The 21,238-nt window shown below is 45.5% G+C and overlaps 1 protein-coding gene across 8 annotated transcripts in view; it reads right to left on the bottom strand.

Annotated features, from left to right (window-relative positions):
- Window positions 1-1,959: 1,959 nt before the first annotated feature.
- DCUN1D4 (defective in cullin neddylation 1 domain containing 4) overlaps window positions 1,960-21,238 on the bottom strand; it is an 81,108-nt gene continuing 61,829 nt past the window's right edge. For 5 of the 8 annotated variants that reach the window (XM_004764949.2, XM_045079733.1, XM_045079738.1 and 2 more), the window contains 4 exons: window positions 20,272-20,380; window positions 7,725-7,829; window positions 5,536-5,638; window positions 1,960-5,290 (listed from right to left, as the gene is read on the bottom strand). In XM_004764949.2, the coding sequence (XP_004765006.1) occupies window positions 5,235-5,290; window positions 5,536-5,638; window positions 7,725-7,829; window positions 20,272-20,380 (373 nt within the window). In that variant the 3' untranslated portion in view covers window positions 1,960-5,234. Of the gene's footprint in view, window positions 5,291-5,535; window positions 5,639-7,724; window positions 7,830-9,921; window positions 9,982-20,271; window positions 20,381-21,238 lie in introns of those variants that run through there. The other 3 variants (XR_006606706.1, XM_045079734.1, XM_045079735.1) reach the window with 3 other exon arrangements.

Raw genomic sequence — 21,238 nt, 5'->3', positions numbered from 1 at the left:
TCTCATCTTCTACCTGGAAGTTCCTTCTTCACACGAAGATATGGGGAGAAGGTTCAGGGGAGTCAAAAGGGGGGATGCATGTTGCTCTGTGGGGAGCACATCCTGCCTCCCTGTGGGTTCAGATGAATCAAGAAAGGTGCTGTCCGGGAGCTCCCTCCCCTCCTCACTCCTCTAGCTCTGGGGCGGAGTCCGTGATCTTCCATCTTTTCCTGCAGGTAATGTTTTCCATTTTCTGTTCACTGTGCCTCTATGTCCCATTATTTCAAATAGCTGTCTTTTAAAAATGCGCTTCCAGGGGTGCCAGGGTGGCTCAGTGGGTTAAAGCCTCTGCCTTTGGCTCAGGTCATGATCTCAAGGTCCTAGGATCAAGCCCCGCATCGGGCTCCCTGCTCAGCAGGGAGCCTGCTTCCCCTCCACCCCCGCCCTCTCTCTGCCTTCTTGTGATCTGTCAAATAAATAAAATCTTTTTTTAAAAATGTGCTTCTGTTGGAGCAACCATCCTGTAACCTCTTGCTTTCATAGGTCTGCGGCAATGCAGCTCAAGCTGGGTGTGTGCGTGTGCATGTGCATGTGCGTGTGCGCGTGTGTGTGTGGGGGGGCAGGCATTAGTCATCTATGCCCTCCCCGGGGCATCCTGCTCATTACATTGCTGGAGAACCTCATTTCAATGACTGGGGTTTTTATGCGGACTAGTATTGCCCAGAGAAACCCACCTCGTGTTCCTGCTTTGTAGGGTTGCACAAAGTGCCTCATGACTTTCTGCTGTTCCCTGCGGCCCAGGTTGGGCCCGACCTACCGCTGGCCCTCTCCCAGTGCTGGCCGTCCATAGCCAATGAAGCTTTTCCTTCATCTCCACCTACCGACTCTGTAGGCGTCTGCAAGAGGATTTTCCAGAGTTGAGCCCAGCTTTGGTCCAAATGATAGCAGAAAGCCCATCTGTGTCACCAATTTAAAATGGAGATTGTTTTAGGAACCTTGTCTTCTACCTCCTGTCTTGTCTTCAAGCTCCTGGGAGTCTTAAATAAAAGTCTGGATCAGTCCTTGTGGGTTCTCTGATCTTTATGTGAGGTTTCTTAGGTCCTCACGATTCTCTGCCCTGCACGGTCTTGTGACTTGCTTCCTTCTACATGCATTTTCGGGGCACCCGCGCTGTGCCAGAGGTCTGTCATTGGCGAGCTGATACTCCACCATCAGACAAGTTCAGAGTGCTAAGCAGGGCTGATACTCGCTAGAAACTAATTGGACGGTAGTACCAGAGGCAGTGAAGTGGGCACTTCTGCCTGGCTCTGGCATTTTCCAAGCACTCATTAGCTCAGTTTTAGAAATCTGCAGCGTATGATTGCGTATCTTTTTAATTCACTGTCTGGCTGAGGAGGGTTTGTACTGTTCCAGATGAAGAGACTAGAGAGAGGCAGGACAGCTACGTATGGTGCTTTTCCCCGGATTACAAATGAAATTGCTATCAAGGCCAATATTGGTATGAAGAGAGAGATTTTAATCTAGACTGTTTATTAGGTAATAGAACTGTATCAATGTGAAATTTCTTGAGTGTGATCCTTGTATCGTGGTTCTTAAACTGTCCTTGCTTCGAAAACTAGGTATCAAGCATCATAATGTAATTTACTCTTGGTTCAGGAAGAAAAGTGTTATCTATCCACAGAGAGAAGTGTACGTATGTACAGACAGACACACACACACACACACACACACTCTCAGAACACCACAGAAAAGGCAGCAAAACGTTAACAGGCAGAAAATCTAGGTGATAAGTATATGGATGGGTTGAAGTTCATTATATTTCTTGAATTTTTTTTCTGTAGCTTTGATTCTTCGGTATAAAGAGTTTGGTGGCGGGGGAGGGAGGGACCAAAAAGTAAAAGAGAAAATGCTTTAAAACTACCTTAAGTGGTTTTTGAAGCAAAATCCCAAGATGAGAAGAAAGAACTCACGAATCGGTTCTGAAACCAAACACAAATACTTTTTATTTATGGGATATCATTTTACATCAATTCCATTAAAACCTAAAACCAGTTTGCTGTACTCAAGTTAGGTGGCAGAACAGGGTTTCAGTTAAGCTGGAGTCACAGAACTTGCACACGTCTATGGGCGGAATGCAGATACTGACGACACGAAGCGTTCACAGTTACAGGCTGGCTGCCGTCCGTTTAACAGTAACCCCCCAGGGAAAGGCCTTAGGATGAAAAGCAACCCACGTTTTGGTCTCATTTACAGACACCCAACACTTAGTTGGTCAATGAATTTTATACATTTATTATACAACATATGAAAGAATAAAAGATAAGGCTTACAGAGGTATTTTAGCAGTCATAAGAATAAAAACCAAGGGCACACACTAACTCGGAAAGCTTTCCGTATAAACTTCAAAAGCACTGTTAAAATGGAGACGGAGAGGCAACAGATGTGTGTTGTTAAAGGAGAAGGTTAGAGGCTTGTCTAGTTGGATTTGTAAAAACTTTTTAATTCAGAGTTCATGCTTTGAAAAGGCTGCATGTAACATTACAGTGGGTGTTTATGGCAAATCCAATCGTGAAATTTCTGACCTACCAGTAAACACCGCAAAGTTTTATCATGACGACAGAGTATTGCAATGTGTAGTTCAAGACACCGTGGGAAGAGAGAAAGGGTGTAGACAGGTAAGAAAGAAAAACCAGAAGAAGGCACCCTAATTTCTTGAACATTAGCCAGTAAGTAAGTGTCTGATGACTGCTCAATTTTATGTAACTTAGGGACATTTTTTAAAAAGAAAAGCATCTTGTTACTCGTTTGGCCCCTTTTCGTCTCCCTAAAAATAACTGCATAAAATCAAGAGCCAAGGGCAAGCAGTCCACAGGCACAGAGGCTTCCTTTTCAAGGGAGCTCGAAAACTATCTGGAGTCTTCTAAATGTACGAGATGGTCACTGCTTGGGGATACTTACTTTCCATATTCCAGATCACGAATAGTTTTCCCTTGGGTTTCTTCCCCACTGATCAAAATGTTCACAGTGGCTGAAATGGAACATCTCCCCGTAACCATCCTCTTATGTTAGGATTAACTGTGCTTAGTGTTCCCAAACATTCTCCAGTACTAACCGTAACTCTGAAAATAATTTCATCTATGATTTCTACTTGTTTGAACAAAACTAGAGCGGATCGAATCTAAGAACTATTGCCTTTAAAGTGTGATTTTTTTTTTTTTTTTTTTTAACTTTGAGGGATACTTCTGAAAATGAATCAAGTTCTTCACAAATTCACACCTGCCTCTGGCCCATCACCCCTGGAACACCAGGCACCTGCTGGGATGGAACAGATCGGTCCCGAGGGCTGTGCTTGCATCAACACCTTCTCTTCTCTTCGGTTATTAACTTGTGCAAACTGGTATGAGGTTATAAGGTAGAGAGGCGAGTCTACCATTCCTAAGCAAGGAATGATGAAGTCTGCTTAATCATTACAGAGTTTTTCACACTTCTGGTTTATTTCACAGCAAACCAAACCTTTCTTTTTGGTAGAAAAAGGGAGTGATTTCATTCTACCGCATCATGATTTTGTATATGCACACACACCGTATATACATACAAAATTTCTGTCTTTGGTGGTTCAGTTAGGGAGAAAATAATATGAAAATCCAAACACTGTTTGCAAAGAAACTGTGACATAGTGGTCAGGAGTAGCATTGTCTGTGTGCTTTTGCTCATTTAATGCCATTTAAAGGTTCACATTTAGTCCAAGAGATTTTTTTTGGCCAGATTTTGTGATAACCCGAACCTCTTCCAATCATTATCCCATCACGGATCTTGCTCATACCTACTGCATGCACCTGTCCGAATGCACCATTAGCTTTTTATCGGTTTAAATCATTAGACTTTTATGTTTTCACAAAACTTTAGGGACTAAATTAGTCATTCAATAGCACCAGATAGTTGAGGGGGAAACAGGTTATCTATACATTTCCTCAAGAAGGGTAAGGCAAGGAAAAAAAAAAAAAAGAGAAAAAAAAAAGACATAAAATACAAACCTAAAAATACCGTCCTGTTTACTCTCGTTTCCTCATCCACATAAATAATGGCTATCACCTTTCTGTACAAACTACTCGGGTAATGAATGACGAGTGGCCCCTCTAGGAAAGGTCCTACTGTGTGATAAAATGAGCTCAATGCTGGTGGTTTCGTGTCCATTGCCTGCAATGGACATTCTGCCAGGAAAAGCCTAGCATGAAAGAAAATGAAACAAAACACCTCTCACTTATAGTATAGTTCTTTTTCCAAAAAAACTAGAAAATTAGACACCATGAAAGCTTAACTAAAAATCTAAACCACAACTAAAGGTGCTTTGTGGTTACAAACTGCCAGCAAACCATCAGGTTTCCACGGAGCAGGCAAAATCAATGTTACCTAGAATGGCACGGGAAGCATCGGGAGACCCAACACTGACAAGGAGAAGGCAAAAGAGAAAACAAAAACAAAAACAAAAACAACAACAGCAAAGGAAGTTTACAAGAGTTTCAAACTCATTTAAAAAAGGTGCAATTTTAATTTGTTCATTTGTACCAATATTCAAACTACTACGGCCTAACATCAGAGAATAAAAACCTACACTCTGCATGGTGGAAAGCATCTGTGGCATGGTACGTGTCGAGATGTTCAAATAATTGTTCCTTCCATCATTTAAAAACACTCACATTGAAGTAAACCAAATTATATTTGGCGTGTGCCTCTGAGAAGGTCTGACTCGCACCTCTTTCCACTAGTTGGCCTCTTAAACGATGAGGTTAATTCTGGCAACATTCGCTTATGGTAAAGGTTGTTCTCTCTTGTGTTCTGAAATGCTACACTGGAGACCAAATAGAGTATAACTGGTTCGTTTGAAAAAAGGGACTAGAAATATGCCACAAAAATTATTTTTACAATACAGTTTTGCAGAAATAATCTCTAGGTGAAGCTTTGTCTTTTTATACACATATACAAAATTTAAACAGCAATATACACATCATCACAGTGAGGGCACTGGCCAAGTCACCAATCTGTAGTGTTAGGTACAAACTGCAAAGCAGCCTGCCAAGAGGACGAGGCTACACAGCAAGCAGAGCCGGCCCGTTCAATAGCAAACACCAAAACGTCCCTGCAAACGGGAGACAGTGCAAGAAAAGCAGCATGCGCTTGGATACAAACAGCAATTTATGGCTAATGGTTGACAGATCTGTGGTAACAGTGACTCTCTCGCTGCTATGCATAAAGTCCTAGGACATCTGTTTGTCTTTATACCACTCCACAAACTCGTCCAACAAAACTGGCCCTGAAGAAAGAGAGAAAACAAAGCGGCTATAAGGCTCTTCCCAGTGAGGAGGGTGCGCTGATGGATGGGGCGACTGGGATGGGGGCGGGGTTGATGTGTATGTGTGTGTGTGTGTGTGTGTGTGTGTGTGTGTGAGAGAGAGAGAGAGAGAGAGAGAGAGAGAGATTGAGAGAAAGAGAGAGACTGAGAGAGAGAGAGAGAGAGAGAGAGCGAGCATGAGTGCACAGCCAGTGCCCGGTACTTACACGCTCCATCTTCGTCGTAGTTGCTGAGGTCAAGGTTAATTGTCCTGCTAAACTCTAGCACATTGCACCACTGGTCTTTGTTAATAACTTTATATTTTGATTGCTGATGGAGGGAAAAGTAACATGAATTACTGACACTTACAATGAACAAATGACCCAGTTTCAACGGCTGTGTGCATCAACTTAATAAAGTTCATGAAGGTTAACTCTTTCATTTGAGGTATGTTAAGCACCAATCTAGGAGAGGGATTAAAGACAGCAAGAGTAGAACTTAAGATGACAATTCCCATTAGGAAAATATTATGAGGGCGCAACACAAAATGACAAGCACGTCAAAGAAAAATGATTTTTATCCCTAGAAGTGAAATTTCTAGACTGCCAAAGCCCTTATTAACCTACTTCATAGAGATTCTGCAAGAATTACAAGAGATAATTTATGTAAAGTACCTCATTCAGTGCTTGGCAGAAAGCAGGTGCTAAATAAAGAGTAGCTCCCCATTAATAATCCCTGGCCTGATCAGCACGTTCAATGTCAAGTACACACACAGCAGGAAGTTACTCTCCAGGAACTGACGAAGGGCTAGCAGCGGGCTCAGAGCTAGGTGCTCTAGCTGTTGGAGAGAGTTACTGTTCTAATCATTCAAACCTGGAATCTGATCATAAAAGTAATAAATCACAACACCCATGAAGTAGTTCTCCTATTCCACTCAGACAAAAAATATGCCACAGGTATTTTTTTTTTCAAAGTACACAATTCCTGTATAAGGACTGAAAAATTAAAACTCAGATTGAACAGTTTTTAAATCCTACCCACTAAAAGTCAGGAACACTGGGAACCAATACGAGGAGGGGAAAAGCAGAGAGAGCTGAGCCCACGGTTTTGAGGGTGCAAACACAAGAGAAGCTCAAAGGAAACACTCCCTGTGTCCTTTGAAAAGAAAAAAAAAATAAGCCAACTAATGTAAAAGAAGAACAAAGCACAGACCTCAAGTTGAACTTCTGAAGCAACTCAAAGCAAACATCAGTCTTGGAAACAGCTACAGATGCTCCTGGAACCATGCAAAGTCAGACTGGCTTGCGGCAAGGTCTTTCAGCTACAAAACTCCTTGCGCCGAGGCTCAAATTCTGCTCTACTCTGGGAACAGGACTTCTTTCTACTCATTGTTCGAAGAAAGCTAACATTTCATGGGATGGCCAGAGAAATTAGAACAGATCGCTTGTAGCCACGGACTGTCCCATCAATAAATACTTCTTATAGTAAAAACTCTATCTTATACCCGTCTTGAGGAGTCCCTGGTTAGTGACCGTTAAAAGCAATTTTTAGTGACAATCCTCAAAGAATCAGATCAGCTGAAAGTTTTTCTGGATCACTGCATAAAGTGGGCTGTAAGAAAGATTAAGGAAAGAGTGAAGCCGGAGTCAGGGTAGGGCCCAAGTTTTTCTCAAAGACCCAGGACCCTCGTCCTTTGAAGCAAAGGGCACTCTTTAAGGGGTCTGGGTCTGGAGGGCAATAAGGATGCCGTCCGTGACAACCCCGGAGCTGAAACGTACGTCTCCATTGCCTTCAGGTCCTACAGTACCGCAGGGCATCAGAACCAGCTCCGATAACGAGCAGCTCAAAACGTTTGATCATTAACACTTAGAGCAAGCAAACCTCGGTGGAGTCAAGCTCTGGAGACTTTTTCTAATGCAAACGCAAAGGAAATGGAAACCCAGGGAGATGCCGTCAGTGTGCCTAACCCTTAGATTGAGCTAGGTGCCCGCATTCTTGGAGATAGAGAGTACAGGACCAACTCCTATCATCAGAAGGTGCCCAGCTGTTTCTGAACCTTTGCTTCATAAGAGTGGAAATTCATCTACAGCCACAAAAGAAAGTAAAGCTTGTTTTACTGCTGCTATCCAGAGCAGGATATCCTAGCGGAGGTCAAGGGGGGCAAGAGAGCGGGAAGGACAGAGCCATGGCCGTCTCCGATGCACCCGCACCCGGAAGTGATGCGGCACAGACACCCCGTCCCCCCCAGACAGCCTCAGAGAAAACGGGGAACTGCTCACGGACAACGATTATGTCACCATCATTCCTATAGGCAGAAAAGTACAACAAACAGAAAATTATGTGAAATGGTTAAATAAAGTATACTTGGTAGTTCTAAGCAAGCAAACATACATTCCATAAAATAACAATTTGGTACCTCTAAGAATTGGTGAAAAACTGGAAAAAGGGGCCAGATTTTTCCTAATAACAGTCCCAACATGCACTTGGCAGTGTTTATGTCTAGGCTGCGCTGGTCCTTTTCCTGTTTAACAAACAAAAACAAGGATGAGCCAGATGCCCCCAAATAATAAATTCCAATAATCCAAATTTCTATTTCACTTCAACACAAAATTAGTAAACAGCTCATTTGTCATACACCATAAAAACCCTGAACCAAACCTGAGGTGGGGGAGGGGGATGGTTCAAATGCAAGCGACGGCTTAATCAGTTCGGTGCTGTCAGTTTACCGTGGGCAAGATTCATGTCAACGGAGGGATCGCCCTAATGCAAAAGCGATTAGTTATGTAGTCACGGTATCTATGATCATTTCATGGGATAAAGAAAAATCTACAACTCAATCACTTGCTGCGACATTTACAATAATTATCCAAATCATAATTATGGACCCCAAAGCCTGTAACTTTACTAAATGGAATTTAAAGGTTTCGATTTCCATGCTTAGGAATCAGGTTTCCTTAAGAAAAATCATTTTTTCCCACAATTTTATTTCACTGCTAAGTGTTTTTCATTGTTTTTCTTGAACCTAAAAAGCTGGAATTAAATCAACTCCTAATAAATGCTGGGGCTCTGGAGATTCCGAGAGGATGAACGCATCCACGCACTGGGGAGCAAAGTGTCTAACGTGCTGTGCTGCAGTCCTCCTTACCTTGGATTTATTAGATGTGGAATATCTTAGCAGAACACCCCTAACTAGTAGCCAAGGGAAAGACAACATTTTATAAGGAAACCAGAAAAGCAATAATACATAAACCTGAATATGGGCAGATTAAGTTCAAGTTCACTTCTACTTGCGATGAAGGATCCTACTTTCTCGTTCTCACCTTTCCCACAAGTTTCCATTCCAGAAATACAAGCAGGCTGTTTCTAAGTAAAGGGACCGAGGACCTGGGCCCATGAGCGGTAACCTCACATACCCGAAGCTAGCCGCCTTGTGGTATTTTTACTACAGCGGAAATGGGCAAAAGGATTTTCGACAAAGGGAGAGTGAGCGCCTGGCCATCCCGCTTGGGACGGAATCTCGGTGTTCGTCAGATTCAGGGATGATGCTGGGACCACCCCGGTCAGCCACGTCTGAGCCACACATACCTTGCGACCAAATTAACTGTTACCTCGAGGACTCTAACACTGAGGTGCTCACTAGTACACACGGCATCTCTGGCCGTGACACTGCATTTGAAAGTAAAAGGACTTGAACAATACGGCCCATGGGAGGGCCCCGCTCAACAACAGTACACAGGGCAGATGCAGATACAGGAAGATGGGCAACAGGTCTGTCTTCCGTCCCAGTGGCAAAGGGTTAAGGACTGTTCCCCGACAGACCAGGTCAGTTGGTCCAAGTCCCCCTTCTCCATTACAGGCCACGCATACGGAGTCTGATGATGGTGGGGGCCCAGCTCCACAGTTCCATGCAAACAGGTGGGACCTCCTTTCCACGGCGTTCTCTGCCTGTCTCCTGGCCACGCATATGCTCTTGCTCAGGGCTGCGGGACTCACTCCCAGGGAGAGGAGGACAGGAGGAGAGGCGCGCCTGAGACTGCCCACCTCTCACCAACCACCCTCCTCGGTTTGCTGCATTACAGGGGCTCACACTTCTGCGAGGCACTGTGCAAGCAAAGGGACAACTTCCCCTTACCCTGTTACACGGGTGTGGCACACAGCAACAGCACACCACACTATAAAGCAATCCACAAAAAAATAAAATAACGAGCAAACTGTTGAAAACACACGCGGCACCACGGGACGGGGCCCAAAGTTCATTTGCTGAACAACCGCTCAGGTAGCACAGGGCTGAGGCCACCGGCGTCCTGCACACCCTCTCCCCCTGAGGAGTTTGTAATCGCTCACTACGCCTAACGTCGCTAGTCTTGCCTTGATACAGGTGTGCCTTCTTCCAACATCAATGCCTCTGTCCCCATCACGATGGACATACACTAAGGTGACAAAAAAAAAAAAAAAAAAAAGATACAAAGGACCTGGACAGACTCTTTGCAACAATATAATCATCTGACAAACTGATGATCATGAAGGAATTTCAATGCATGTGTTTGGCAGTGATGCCAAAACATGGAGGAAAGGCATCAGACTCACAGGACCGGAAGCTGAACAGCACTCACTTACTCCTGCTCTGCAAGGGTGCCAGCCGGCAGCTCGCAATCACTAACACCATCTTCTGCCTAGCAAATAAGAGAAAGATATTATGGACGCACTCGCGGTCTGAACGGTGGCATCTCGCTGAAAACCAACATTGCCAGTGGGGGGGATACAGACTAAGTGCAAATGACCATGAATGGAAACGCTCAAAGTTCCTGGGAACAGCACGGTTGAGAGCTCCCACAGCACACATCTCCTAACCAGCAAAACTGGAGACACGCCCAGGGGGTTCTAGACAATGATCCTAATGGCCGTCTCCGCAAAAGGGCTCCCAATCAGAAGTGAAAAGAATCTTCTAGGATGCTATGAGGCAGCCATCGACATCATGGGCAGTTAAAAAAAAGAAAAAAAAAATCACCTTAACAAATTCAAGGAGTACAACAAAGAAATACTGAAGCTCCTTGAGAGAAATTTGAATAGTACCCTGTCAACACTGACCTGATGACCCTCTGCTCTTGGAGCAACCAGGGAGCAAAGGACAGATTTCTGCATCTCAAGGACAGAATCTAAGCAGAAAGGACCTTGAGGCAGTCTTGTCAAGAGCCCGTCAGCACCCCCAAAGGCCCATCAAGGCTAAAGGAGAAGAAACCAAACTTTCCTTCCTGCCTACTCCTGACCCAAGAAGTGGGGGTATCTCTTGCACGCACTTCCATTGTCTAGGAGAACAGCTTAGAAAAGAAGTTTATTTTTCGAGTAATAATAGGAACCAAACAGGTTCTAGACACCAAGGATAAACTAACTCCCTACAACACACAACTAGAACTAGATTCTGCCTTGCTGTCTTCCTTAAACAGAGATTTTTAAAAGCGCAGTTACAGACGAATCGGGCCTCTTCGTGGGGCAGCCGTAAAACCAAAGGAATGTACTCTGGAGATCTGAGGAAGTTATGTGTCATCTCTGGATTAAATGCATTCCTCAAGCTAAAGTCTAACAGCAGCGAATGTAGAAAGTGATGATGTTTATCAAGGTCTGATTTAAAGTTGCAGTACCTATTTACATATATTTAATATATACATAAAAATTACCTTGGTTTATGTAAGACTGTTCCAGGATAGGTCTTCTTGTAAAATATGAAAATTAAGCACTTTTTTTCTTAAATGGCTCAAATGACTTAACAATAACAGAAACAAAGCGATTTAAATATGTAAATACGGTATTACAAAATGAGTATGTCACCACCTAGGTATCTAGATATTCTGTACAAGAGGTTCCCAACTTCCAGATTCTCTATTTCCAATTTTCACAGTGTTAACAGCTTAAAACTTGCATGTGAAATGGGGCGCCTGGGTGGCTCAGTGGGCTGAAGCCTCTGCCTTTGGCTCTGGTCATGATCTCAGGGTCCTGGGATCGAGCCTCACATCAGGCTCTCTGCACAAAAGGGTGCCTGCTTCCTCCTCTCTCTCTCTCTCTGCCTGCTTCTCTGCCTACTTGTGATCTCTGTCTGTCAAATAAATAAATAAAATCTTAAAAAAAAAAAAAAAACTTGTATGTGAAAAGGGGAGCCCCAAATTATTAAAAGTATAAAGAAAAAAAAAACCTTAAAAAAAAAATCCCTCTTGTTTTCAAGAGAGACTAGGTGAACTCAAGAAACCAACAGTGACTACAACTCACAAACATAAATGGAAAATACCAAGGCAGAAATTGGTGCGTGAAATCAAAAGGCCTAAACTGAAGACCTATGACACATGCCCTGCAATTCTTCTAAGTCACCACTGGCATTATAAAAAAGAAAGCAAAAACGCAGTCCTCCTAAACACAGCTACCTAAGGGAACAAATGCAAGGTAAAGATAGCGCTAAAGAACTCGAATTTTGATATGGTTCTGTTTTTGAAACTGATAATACAATAAATCAGTTTTTCAAGTGGGAGTCTTTTTTTTTTTTTTTTAATGCATGTGAAAAAACAAGCAAAATGTCAAAAAACCCAAGAGTGCCCTTCCACTGGGAAAAGTGAAATAGTTTTGCTCTTAGAACTTACCCAGCATTCATTAAGATAACAATGTTTGCAAAACAATTACTTAATTAAGCTAAACTATTGACGCTTCCTTTAAAACAAAAGAAAAAAAATCTGCCAACAGTCTTTCCTTGTCATTTTACTTGGCACAGATTCCCTGACTGTAAGCACTACTCTTGGAAAACAAGTCATTATTTGGAACTTGAGCTTTGCAGACAACCTAAACCATGTCAGTGTAGAATAATTGAACAACTGTTCCTAATTCTATAGGGTAATTTAAGGACTACTTCAGCTGCACCAAAAGCTGTGAAAGGAGCCTTATACTGAAACACATTTAATACAACGGCTCTGTCAGGACAGGGGCTATTCTAACCCCCACTTTATAAATAAGGAAACTGAGGCACGGGGAGCTGAAGGACCGTCATCAACCAGTCGGTGAAGTCCACGCCCGAGCTCTTGGGTGAGTAGCACAGCACCTCCCTGAGAACGGTTCAGGCAGCGCAGTCGCATCAGCTTTACAGCTAGCGGCTGAGCAACCCCGTCTGCCCCGCGGACCGATGCGGCCGAGCAACCGCGTCTGCCCCGCGGACCGATGCGGCCGAGCAACCGCGTCTGCCCCGCGGACCGATGCGGCCGAGCAACCCCGTCTGCCCAGCGGACCGATGCGGCCGAGCAACCGCGTCGAGCAACCGCGTCTGCCCCGCGGACCGATGCGGCCGAGCAACCGCGTCTGCCCCGCGGACCGATGCGGCCGAGCAACCCCGTCTGCCCCGCGGACCGATGCGGCCGAGCAACCCCGTCTGCCCCGCGGACCGATGCGGCCGAGCAACCGCGTCTGCCCCGCGGACCGATGCGGCCGAGCAACCCCGTCTGCCCCGCGGACCGATGCGGCCGAGCAACCCCGTCTGCCCCGCGGACCGATGCGGCCGAGCAACCCCGTCTGCCCCGCGGACCGATGCGGCCGAGCAACCCGCGGACCGATGCGGCCGAGCAACCCCGTCTGCCCCGCGGACCGATGCGGCCGAGCAACCGCGTCTGCCCCGCGGACCGATGCGGCTGAGCAACCGCGTCTGCCCCGCGGACCGATGCGGCCGAGCAACCGCGTCTGCCCCGGACCGCTGCCCAGGGTAAGGAAGCGGGGGTGAGCGCACCGCCCCTCCTGCCTACTTTCATCCTCCCCCGGGACCACCCCCTATTTTCTTCCGAATTCACAACGAAGAGCAGAAGAAAGCGGAGGCACGGCGGACGGGTGTGTGCGGCGGGGGCGTAGACAGGGAAACGAGGCGACTGCGCCGCTGACGCCCCGAGACCGACCCACGCGAGGAGAGAAGACCAGTGGCTCCGAGATCGCAGCGGACTCGGTCGGCGTCGGCGTCGGGCCCAACTCTCTGCCGACACGGGCCGCTGCGCCAGGCCTGCGAAATGCTCCTTATCAGCTTCTGCGTTGCTGGTTTGCAGGGAAATGACTCAGCTGCTGTTTCACTTAGAGGGAGACGTGTGACCTCTGCCATCCCGCCCGGGCACCGGGGCCCGCCCCCCGCAAAGCGCGCCCCGCCGGGGACCGCCGCGGGGAGCACCGCACCAGCCGCGGGGAGCACCCTGCCAGGGCCGGGAGCAGCCTGCCGCCCACTAAGCCCGCGACCGCGCCTCCCAGGAAGGGGCGCTCGGGCTCTTCTGCCTCCGTGGAGCCCTCCGGTTCCACTTCTTCAAGCTGGACCTCCAGGAGTGCGGGGTCAAGAACTCCCGCCAGAGAACTTGCCCACTCTTCCCGGCGCCTCAACGGAAGGCCTCCCTGCCTCCAGCGGTGGCTCCTCCCACCTCCTCTTCCTGCCCTCGGTCTGTCCGTCTGGATCTCTCCGGTCTGTCCATCCGGATCATCTCCCGCACTCTAGGAGGCCCCCCACGTCCCCTCTCTCTCCTTTCTGCTCCGGGCCGGACGGGGCCTGCGCCTCTCAGGGCTACGACGGGGCTGCGCGTCCCCCTCGGCCCACCATGTCCCCTCCTCAAAACTCTGAGTGTCCACTCGCCCCGTGACCGCAGCTGGCTACCTGCCTCTGCCATAGAAAACAGGAAAAACCAAATGTACCATATTTAATAACTCTTCCCAGATCAACACAAATTACTATGCTTAGTCTTTTACCTCATTCCATTTGTCCAATCTTATTCTCACTAGATCCTTAAAAAAAGAATCAAGAAAAAATGGCTGTTTTATTTTAAATGAGTCCATATAATGATACTTGCTTATGTAGTAATATTTACATTTGGGGGCGGAACCCTTCTGCAAAAATGCCCACTTGTATGAAAGAATTGGCCATTTCAACCCCTGAATGTGTGTGTTCCACCATCTTCCTCCACCAAGACACCACAAGATGGGGACTGTGAAGTCAGGGAAGGCAGGGTGGCTCTGCGTGCTGTTCCCTCCTCTCTGGTTTCCAGTCTCAACATCTGCATAATGACAACACTGGACCACATGGTCTCTTGTGGTTTCTTTCAGCTCTAAAGTTTCACAATTCTAAGACATCCATGAGACTATAAAAGTAAGTTCAAGTCAAAAATTAAGTTAGAAAAATAATGACAACAAACCACTATTTTTAATTGGCTACAAGTTTGAAAGTGAGGGAAAAAAACCCATCACATTCATAGGGCTATGTAATCTTGGTGGAGAGATGTCAAAGAGGTCATCTTGCCATCTTCTGGTACTGTATCATAGCTTCTTTCCTCATATATTAAAGTATAATTGGAAGTATTTAACATAAACCATTGTTATTTATAATAGCGAATACTTAGGATACTGAAACAATAAGAAAGCTTAATTTCTGTTAAAAGTTTGGTTTTAAAAGGTCTGCTGTGTTAATTATATGTTATTACCTCTAGGAGTTCTTTCTTAGTAAGGAAAAAATAAATATTAGAGGGCAAAAAGAGGAGATGGACTTTTCCCAACCAAGATGAAGTTAGAGAAATCAGATTTCCCCTCTCACTTTGAAAGACTGGGAAACTGGACCAATTATCTGAAATGATGGCTGTCACACGATGGACAACAGGCAGCACAGGACCATGACCGCTAGAAGGAGACAGGACAGAAGGCCTAGGGTGATACCCGCTCATTGTTCTGAGGCAGGTTCCAACCCAGAACACAGGAGGAAGAAGCCAAACCAAGCCCAGGGGTTCTTGCTGAGTTGGAAAGGACAGAGGCTGTAGTTCAAGGAGGCAAAGGTGATTATGATTTGTGGGACAAAATACCAGCAAGGTGGGGGCCTACACAGAGAGGTATCTGGAAATCCATAGAGTGTCTCCCCTGGTCATTGGCCAAGGACTTATCTGTGCAAGTGCGAGAAGAGACTGAGTATAGGGAAGGCAGCAACCACTCACTGAAAAGGAGTAAGAAGAAAGTCCCAGACCTCCGCAGGGCTGGGGAAAACCCTGTGTTCCCACCAGCTACAGTGGAAAGATCTAATACACATGGCCTTGGGTAGAGCCTCAAAAGAGACTTACCAGTGGGGCTGAATCATCCCAAAACTGAAGGTTGCTCCAGACCACGACTTTCATAGGATCAGTCTGGTTCCAAGGAACTATAACTGTACACCAGGACAATGCTTACGCTCAATCTTATTTAAAGGAATACAGCAAAACTCAGGAACCAATAACACCTGGCATCCAATCAAAAGCCAAAAAAAAAAAAAAAAAAAAAACTACTAGGAATGCAGAGAACTTGTCAAATATGATCACAATCAAGACAAAAATTAAGGAATAGAAAGATACGTAAAAACGAGAGACGTGATGGTACCAGGAAACAGAGTTTTTAAAACACCTGTCATAAACATGTTCTAGATGTTCAAGAAGGTAGAAGATATTATCACATAATGAGGAGAGAAATGGATATAAAAAAGGCTCAGATGGAACTTCTCCAGCTGAAAAATACAGCACCTAAAATGATAAATAAACAGGCCAGGATTAACAGCAGAATTAGACACTGAAGAAGAAAAAAATCAGTATTAGCAGGCATCATAAGAAATATTACAAAGGGTAAGGGGAGACCCCAAAACTGAACATGGAATCACTGGCTTGTGGAACAAAAATCAAGCTTCTAACACAGGTGTTAACTCCTGACCCAGAAAGACAGAAAGAGGGAACAGAAAAAATGCTGAAGAAACAATAGCTGACAATTTTCCCAAACTGTAAGTCCACACATTCAAAAAACTGAACAAACCCTAACCAGAATGAACAGAAGGAAAATTATGCCAGGGCATATCGTAATCTACTCGCCAGAAAGGAGGGAAAATGAATAAAACCAGCTACAAAACAAGACACTATGTTCAACGGAAAAATGAACATCAGACTTATCATCGGAAACTATTTAAGACAGAAGACAAGGGAAAGAGATCATTTAAAGAATATTAACAGTCAATCTCTAATCTTTTATCCAGAGAAGCACCTCCTGTATCGAAGGCAAATTAACTTTAGAGAACTCACTGCCAGAAAGTCTGTACTATGAGGAATGTTAAAGGGAATTTTTTAGGCAGAAGGCAAAGAATACCAGGAGGAAATGTGGATCTACGTCAAAGAGCACAAACATGGCTCATAAAAGATATCTTTGTCTATTTAAAGCAAAAGTGATAACAATGTATGCTATGGTCTGATGTTTGTGGCTCCCCCTGAATTCGTATGTTGAAATCCTAACCCCCAAGGTCATGGGTATTAGGAGATGTGGCCTTTGAGAGGTGGTTAGGTCATGAGGCTGGAGGTGAATGCCATTCTAAAAGGTGACCCCAGAGAACTCCCTCTTCCCCTCTGCCACGTGAGGGTACAGCAGAGAGCCATCCAAGATCAGGCTTCAGGCAACCACCAGAGACCTAACCTGCTGGCACCTTGACCCTGGCCTTCCCAGCCTCCAGAACTGCAAGAAACAGATTTCTGTTACTTAATAAGCTACTTAGTCTCTGGTATCTTGTTATAGTAGCCTGAATAGACTAAGACAATATACTGTGAAATTTATGGGACAAGTAAGTACCATGTCCCACAGCGGTAGCAGAGAGTATGGGAGGGCAAAAGTAAAGTCTGCTATTGTAAAGGTTCTTGCATTATACATAAAGTGGTAAAATATTATTTGTAGATTGTGAAAATATAAAGATGTATACATCAAGCCTAGAGCAACCACAAGAAAAATGAAACAGAGAGGCAGCTATTAAGGCAATGCTGGAATGGAATGATTAAAATGGGACCATTTAAAAAAAATACCTCAATCCAAGAAATCATGATAAAGGGGAAAAAGGAACAAAACAGATGAGACAAACAGGGGAAAAAAATACTATAGGACACGTAAGTTTAACCATACCGATAATTACATTAAATGTACATGGTTTAAGCATCTCGAGAGGGTATTTTCAGACTGTCTATATGTTATCCATAGGAAACTATATCCTACCTGTAAGAAACCTGCTTTAAACATAAAGACACGAATGGGTTTAAAGTAAAAGGGTGGAAAAAAACAGATCCTGCAGACTTTAATCAAAAGAAAGTAGGAACGGCTGTATCTGTATCAGACAAAGTAAATTTCCGAACAAGGAACATTACTGGAGATAGAGAGACATTTCATGATACTAAAGGATCAATGCTTTAAAAATCTGCAACCATATGAACTGTATGTACACCTAACGTCTGCACTTCAGAATACGTGATGAAAACGACAGGAGGAATAAAGCTGGAGAGTTCATCGCTCCTCTCGGTAACGGACACAACCCAGAAGGCAGGTAACGGGAAGGACAGAGAAGACCGGAACAACACTATCAACCCGCGCCACCTAACTGACCGCCGTAAAACACTTCACCCAACAGCTGCAGGATACCCATTCTTTATGCGTTTTACACAAAAACACATTCATCGCGGCAGGTTGTGTTCTGGACCGCAGACCAAGTCTCCACACGTGTGGTGAACTGAAATGACACGTGCTGTGTGTGCCCTAAACAACCAACGTGTCAAAGAGGAAATCAGAAGGGAAAATGGAGAATATCTTGAACTGAATGCCAACGGAACTGAATGCCAACGAAAACACGTACAACACCTCAAAATGGCGGATGCGGTGATGCAAACCGAACCGAAGGGTCCAATGACAAAGCCATCTCAGAGCGTATTTCGGCCCAGCTGAATGTGTCTGGTGAGGACTAATATGGGCGGCAGTTACTCATCTTCCCTACCGGTAAGAGGAGTTCACTGGCAGCGCTCAGTAAAGGAAGGATCTCTGCTGGCTGCTACTGGGGAGGCAACGAAGGAAAATGCCGACTCCCTGGCTCCGTCCGAGACAAGGCAGGCCCGTGCCCAAACCCCACAGCCGCGCTGGAGGCGGCAGCAGTGGTGGGCGGGGGGCGGGGGAAGGACCCCGAGGGTGTGAGGGCAGGGGAGGCTGTGGGCAGGGGGACAAGGGGATGCGGGTGGCTGGGCCCAGAAGCCCGAGGCGGCAGAGAGCTGTGGGAGCGCAAGCAGGGCTCCGGGCGGGGGGCCCGATGACGAAAGGCAGGAAAGCAGAAAGGCCAGAGCAGGTTCAGCAAACAGCGGGCTGGACGTCACAACACATGTGTCCCATGAGAAAGGAAACCCGAGGGCCCCGTGGCCTGGACGTGGGACCTGACCCTGGGTTTGAGTCCGGATCTACTGCTGATGGACGGCGCGACCATGGTGCAATGTCTCTGCTTCTCCGCAGCCCACTCGCCTCCTCTGTGAAGGAGGCTGAACCCACCCCTGCTTGTCACGCACTGTGTGTTGGGGGACAGCCACACCGAACACAAGGCGAAGCACGACATACCCTGAAGGCCCAGGGGGCGGAAGGAAGGCTCTGCAGAGACGGAAGGTGGCCCGGTGACCCTGGGGCTGAAGGCAGACGAGGGACACCCTCCTGACGGGATGCTGGATGAGAAGTGACAGGATGTGGAAACCAGGTGACTGTGGCAGCGCAGGCCTGGAGTAACTAGGGCCTCGAGTGGTGAGGCTGTGGTGGAAGCACCGAGGAAGAGGCCAGCAAAGGGGGCTTCTGCGACAGGCCACACTGACGGGCCACACTGACGGGCCACGGATGCGCAAGCCGGGGCGAGGAGTAAAATGGAACTCGGGGCTAAAGCAGCGGGTGTGTGGCAATCTCTGACCCCCAAACAGAAAAGCTAGAAAACAGGGCTTATTTTGGTGAGAAGCTGTAATGCTTTGAAACACACTTCGCCCATACAGCAAGAACAGCGGACTCTGGGAGGAACCCGGTCTCATGTAATAAAATGGTTAATCCTAAAAACCATGTAGCTATTCTAAAAGCATCAGGCAAATAACTCCCATGTACAACTTCACAAATGCCATTTAGTACAACACTGTGTCTGAGCTGCACCATATCATTTCTAACATAAACTTTGATGTGTTGTGATTTTATTGGTAGGTTATAGAAATGCAAAAATTCACAAATGAGGCCATGCTAGAGAACTACTAATGTGTTATTACAGATGCACCAGAATTTACCGTCCAGTAAACCCTTGGGGCTGACCTACCAGAGTCAACGCATGTAAAAAGGGAAAAAGATCAGCATGGTGATTATGTTTAAAAAAAAAAAAAAAAAAAAAGAGTTCTCTGTCCCTGAACTCTCTGCTTTAAAACCCAATCAATCAAGAAAGCCTCGTCACCTGAATCCACCAAATGCACAAGCCTAACAGAGACCGCAACACCGTTCCTGAATAGAGTATAACCGTATGGGCCGTGGGCTGTGTGTGAATGAACACAGCGCCAGCCCGAGCCTCGGGACTCCCCACCCACGGTGACTCGGCTGAGAAAACGAGACTTCATTCACTCCAGCAGAACCACGGTCACACACTCAGATGGGCCTCACCACGTGACAAACAAGATTGCTCACTTTTCAGCACGATGACTAGAAATTATGTCTGAGTCACGTTCACTGGAATCCGCTTGGGTCTAAACTTCAAACGATTCCCAAACACAACACAGCACCCAGAGGGAAGCTGGATTCTACCTGAGTGGCTTACTCTGGTAACTCAATGGGTGAAGGTCTGCTGTTTCACCAGAATGACAAGCTTTCCCAAGCCTGTCTCAAAGACATTTAAGAAAACGGTCTACCGCATGTCCATTTGTAATTGACTTCTAAGCCAATCTCAAGAACAACTGAAGGTCTGCCATCACAGCTTTCTGCTAACATGCTACATTTTTGCCCAGAATCAGTTAGTTTAGAAAGCGTACATGTAGAAAGAAGGTCTAACTAGCATCCTGGGAGTAACTTACTCAACTTTGTTGCTTGCAGCATGTAAAAACAAACCTCAAAAGGCAATAAGAAAAGGGGGTGGGGGAGGGAAACATCTGGAGAGGCTCCAGAGAACTCACCCGTGCAAAGTCAAATGCATATCTGTAAATAAGTTTAAAGTTTGTAGAATCATTTAATAATGATCTTAAGTATTCCAAAGTATTTCTGAGTTTTTCTGTTGTATCACATCTAGAAAAACAGAATAAAGGCAAATTATAACCTGAGTTTTTTTCTTAACTGGGTCGTTACATAAAACAGAATATCTAAAGAACACATTCATGACGATCTTATTTTTCCCACATTTTTGACTTAAAAAAATTTCCAATGTACAGAAAAATGGAAAGGACAGTAAACAGGCACCCACATACCCATCCCCTAGGTTCATAACAAATACTGTCAGATTTGCACCTTCTCACATACAGGCACTTTTTTCCCGTACCAGCTACTACTTCAAAGTAGCTGGCCAACATTACGACGCTTCAATCCTAAACGTATGAATACCATCATCACTCTTAATATTTTACCAATGTCAACTTTCTTAGCTAATGTACAACCCATATACAAAACTTCCAACTGTTCCCCCAATTTTCTTTATAGATGCTTTTTCTTGATCCAGGATCCAATCAAAGCTCATGTACTGTACTGCGTTCATCTCCTTAGTCTCTAGAAGGACGTCCTGCCTTTTTCTGTCTTTCTTGACAATGCCATTTTCGAAAAAAGTCGTTCTGCAGAATCCCAGTTTGTCAGATAATTTCCCTAGGATTATACTTCAGCTAACTACTTATGGTAAGAACACTGCCCATGAGATCCTTCTCTCTGTGTCCCACGGGGAAGCTCCTAATGTCAGTCTGGCCCATTGTGAGTGATTCTAAATTGCTTCATTCAATTTAAGTACCATCCCCCAGATTCTCTACTAAAAGGTACTTTCCCTCCTCTGAAATGGTATATAATTTATGGGCTGCTATCTTGAGACTGAATCCTGTTCCTCAACAACTTTCATCCGGTGGCTTTAGCACCCACCTGCTTGAATCGACTTCAAATTTGAAG

Source organism: Mustela putorius, unplaced genomic scaffold, assembly GCF_011764305.1.
Source record: "Mustela putorius furo isolate JIRA1106 unplaced genomic scaffold, ASM1176430v1.1 tig00000430_pilon_pilon_pilon, whole genome shotgun sequence".
In the NCBI taxonomy this organism is placed as follows: Eukaryota; Metazoa; Chordata; class Mammalia; order Carnivora; family Mustelidae; genus Mustela; species Mustela putorius.
This window is presented reverse-complemented; position numbering and strand designations above follow the sequence as displayed.